Here is a 4,057-nt window from a genome sequence, read left to right as displayed (position 1 = left end):
GAAGACAAGTTACAGTATAGATAAAACAATATTATTATTAAAAATCTAATCATTTAAATATATTAAAAAAAATTTATTATCTCATATACCTTATCATGATTATGAAGTATTCGATCAAATTGACAACATAAGCGTGAGACCTCTTCGGAACAATAGTCAAAAACAAAGATGTTTCTAACAAAGATAGATATAAATATTTCCACATTCGTATTCCAATAGATACCAGAAGATTAGTCGAAACGTCTCCTCTAAATGAATCCGTCCCTGAATCCGTGTGACATATACTTGTACGAGGGATACTTTTACCAGCCAAGTTCAATGTATCTGCCTCTAGCCCTCTACTCGTGACCAACTTGCCGATGGACTCAGGTACAGGAAGTCACCTCTAGACAGCGCAATCTGCATCCAAGTCAATGATATAATTACAAAATTTATCCTCTGATTCTCAAATCTATTCTTTCTTTGTATCCACTCATGACTAACCATATCACCACCGATATTTTCTTTCCGTTACAACACTAATTTTAATTGTATATATTATATACTATCATTTTCAGAGCAATCCGTGACACGTGGCACCGATTACGTTATTCAATTGCCATCTAATCAAATATAAATTAGCAAACTAACAATCACGAAAAGCAAATACTTCGATTACAATAACCATCTCAGGCCAATAGTCTAATTTAGACTAGTAGTCAATCCACTTGTCTCATGAAAAACAATTGCAATTCCTTTTATAATCTGAGCATAAATGAAAGAACCATGAAGCACGTCACCGCTTTGCTTTCCCTCATTGAGTAGGTACTATAACACTGGATACAAATTCCTTTTCAAACACAAATTATTACAAAACACAAACAATAACCCAGGTTTTATTCATTCCATATAAATTACAGAGAAAAAAAAATGAAAGTACAACAGATCCACGGGACAAATGAACAAGAAGCAGAAAGAGAATAAATCTCAATTCACGGCACAATTTTATAAGCCTTGGTCTTGTCTATCCAACTCACAAACGAATTCTTGGAATTCCTGAATCCCAAAAAGCCATGTTCCTTAGCCTTGTTCATGCTATCCAATAAGCCCATGCCCTCCACAGAGAAAATAACATCCACAAACCACCAAAGACCAACCTCATCAAGGTTAGTAGGCAGAAGCTGATTCTCACTCACAATCTCATCCCAAACAGGACCCTTATCCTTCATAAGCTCCGACAACCTCAAACGGGAACCTTCCTCCACAAAGCCATACTCCTCGATCCCAAACTGTTCCGCCAACACCTTCCAAAGATGCTTCCACCTGAACACATCCCCGTTGGAGCAGTTAAACGCCTCGTTGCGCGCGTAGGGGTCCACCGCGGCCCAAATGTGCTGCTCCGCAATCAAATCCGCGTCGGAGCAACAAGAGTAACCCTCCCACGCGCTCCTCGTGCCGGGGAATCTCAACGGAACCCCCTCGTGCTTGCAAATCGCGGCGTAAACACAGAGAGTCCCTACCACGTTCATCAAACTATAGGGAGAAAAACCGAAGATTGTTTGGGGTCTGTGAACAGACCAAGTTAAACCCTCCTTCTTACTGACTTCGTCAAAGAGGATGTCTTCTTGGGTGTAATAGAAATTGGGCGCGTCCAAACGCGGCAGATCCTCCGTGAAAGGTGGCTCGTGCGATTCGATCTTGCCGATGAGTTCGAAGGGTCCGAGGTAGTGCTTGGTGCCGGTCTGGAGGGACACGTGGCGGAGATTGGGGGCGTTCGGGATAACGGCTCGCAGCACGTTTCTCAACATTGCGCCGTTAACCTCGGAATTCTCGGACTCGGTGGGGCGGTTGGTCCACGACACGAAGAAGACGTGGGTGACGTCGGAGAGAGCGGCGAGCTTGGCATCGGCGTCGGCGGGATCGGAGACGTCGCACTGGATATACTCGACTGGGTGGTCGGCGTTCCACGGCGGGCGGGGGCGGCGGGCCACGCCGTAGACTTTCCATGGGCCGCCGGGGGTATCAGCGAGGGGGAGGATCTCGGCGAGGCTGTTGCCGACGATACCGGTGACGCCAATCACGAGTCCCACGCTCTGGAAGGTTCGCGGCGGCTCGTCTTCCTCGAATTTCTTCTGCAACGGCACACACAGGAGAAGATAATTAGTGAGAGTAAGAATAATAATTGAAATGAATAATAATCGATGATCTTGCCTTGGCAGCGCCGATTGCTCCAGCCCACCACCAGCTCATAGCGTGTTGTGATGTGAAATCTGAACTCTGAAGGATTCAATTCCCTTTTGGGTTTTTAGACTGGAGTTGCAGATTTATTTATACAGACACTAATAATGTTAGTTTGGTTCCATCTAGACTTCTCACTTCTCACGGGATGACCTGTCGCCATATTTCAAGTTCAACCTGATAAGACCAAAAAAAAAAAAAAAAAAACAGAGTCAAGTTTAGTAAAATAAAAATAAAAATCAGTATGTAAAATTAGCATTTTATAATGAGGTTCCGGTAATATGGTGAAGGTTTTACCCCGCCGAACCATCCTCGAACTCATGTTACTCATCTTGCCAATCGCTGTTGTGTAATAAATATATGATAAACACAATTGATTATACGGTTCTTGGGATACATTATGCTATTATATAATAGGATTTTTTCAATCGTAATATTATAGTGGTATTCTTTTTTTTCAAAATTCTAAATTTTATTTCTTAATTTTAGTCCTCGTTTTTTACTTGAATTTTTTTTTTTTGTAAATTTATTTCATCATCGCTCATGTTCATTGTAGGAGGGTCACATGATTTGATTAAGTGAAATATTTGACCCTAAATTTAAATCAAAATTATATATTTTAGCATTTGTTACTTAGTATGTGGTAAGTGAGTATTTTTCTTCTTTGTTTTCGGTGAATTCAGGAATTTTTTGTTTTTGGTGAATTTAGGAATTATTTTTGTCTTGTGATAAGTGAGTAATTTGAAATTAGACTACTGCTTTAAATTTTTTTTACTATTGTCTCATTCAAAAATTAATTGAGAAATGTATAATAGTATTCAAAGTTATTTAATTATATGAGTATTTTTGACATTTTTTCTGTAGGTTTAATTGAATTTTATGCTACTTTTCTCTACAAAATGACTGAAGTGCTTATTTGTAGAAGGATATTGTTGACTTTGAGGTAAATTACTTGTGAAGTTTTTGTATGAATTACTATTTTCATACCTATATGACTAAATACTTGCCCCTTGTATGTGTTTCAATATTATTTGGATGTAGGCCCCTAAATTTGGTTTAAATTGGCGAAAGTTGTTGCAATTACTTGTTTATAGTCCTTTGTATGCCGATATGAGGTTTGATGTATGCATTATGGATGAGACTGATCAAACAACACTACTGGTATGCTTATTTGTTTCTTTCATTTATTTATACGGCATATGTGATGCTTATCTGAGTACTCATTGTTTACACTATTTGTTTACGTTGTGTATGTGTGTTTGTATATATATATATATATATATATATGTGTGTGTGTGTGTGTGTGTGTGTGTGTGTGTGTGTGTGTGTGTGTGTGTGTGTGTGTGTGTGTGTGTGTGTGTGTGTGTGTGTGTGTGTGTGTGTGTCTTTGAATGTATGCTACGTCTTGACCTTTTTGTAATTTATCTTTGTCTCTACCTATCTTTATTTGTGTATGTGTCTGTGTTTGGATGTGCTTATATTTATGTGTCTCTCTGCGTGTCTTTATTTGTGTGTGTGTTTTTTAATCTCTAACTCCCTCTACATGGGTGTGTGCAACTTTATTTGTGTTTTTGTAAATGCTTTAATGTTGTTTCATTTATTTTTATATACTCTTTAACTAGTTCTAAGATTTTGTTTTTATTTGATTTTTTGTAGGTTATAAGATCAAAGAGACCTAAATTCTGATAGGATATAAATCGAGTTTGTTTCGTTCAAGAGTTTGAATGATATTTGATTGTTTATTACAAACTACATTTTGCAATTGTGCATTGCTTGAGTAAGTATATTTAGTTATGCTATTAATCACATATACAAATTTTCAGTTTTGCAAACTTCAGTC

General features: G+C 38.2%; 1 protein-coding gene across 1 annotated transcript; it reads right to left on the bottom strand.

Annotated features, from left to right (window-relative positions):
• Positions 1-844: 844 nt before the first annotated feature.
• Positions 845-2,371, bottom strand: VEP1 (NAD(P)-binding Rossmann-fold superfamily protein). Its single transcript, XM_020358295.3, has 2 exons — positions 2,191-2,371; positions 845-2,111 (listed from the first exon to the last, which is right to left on the bottom strand). The coding sequence occupies exons 1-2, from the start codon at positions 2,227-2,229 to the stop codon at positions 972-974; spliced, it is 1,179 nt and encodes a 392-aa protein (XP_020213884.1). The 5' UTR covers positions 2,230-2,371; the 3' UTR covers positions 845-971.
• Positions 2,372-4,057: the final 1,686 nt, after the last annotated feature.

The sequence above is a fragment of the Cajanus cajan genome, chromosome 6 (assembly GCF_000230855.2).
Source record: "Cajanus cajan strain Asha chromosome 6, NIPB_CcT2T_4, whole genome shotgun sequence".
Lineage (NCBI taxonomy): Eukaryota > Viridiplantae > Streptophyta > Magnoliopsida > Fabales > Fabaceae > Cajanus > Cajanus cajan.
This window is presented reverse-complemented; position numbering and strand designations above follow the sequence as displayed.

What these genes read in the sequence shown, in the direction of transcription:
- VEP1 (XM_020358295.3), bottom strand. Translation starts at nt 2,229, where the DNA reads ATGAGCTGGTGGTGGGCTGGAGCAATCGGCGCTGCCAAG. An exon ending in GAGCAATCGGCGCTGCCAAG is followed by an intron (nt 2,112 to 2,190) that starts GCAAGATCATCG and finishes GTGCCGTTGCAG; the next exon opens with AAGAAATTCGAGGAAGACGA.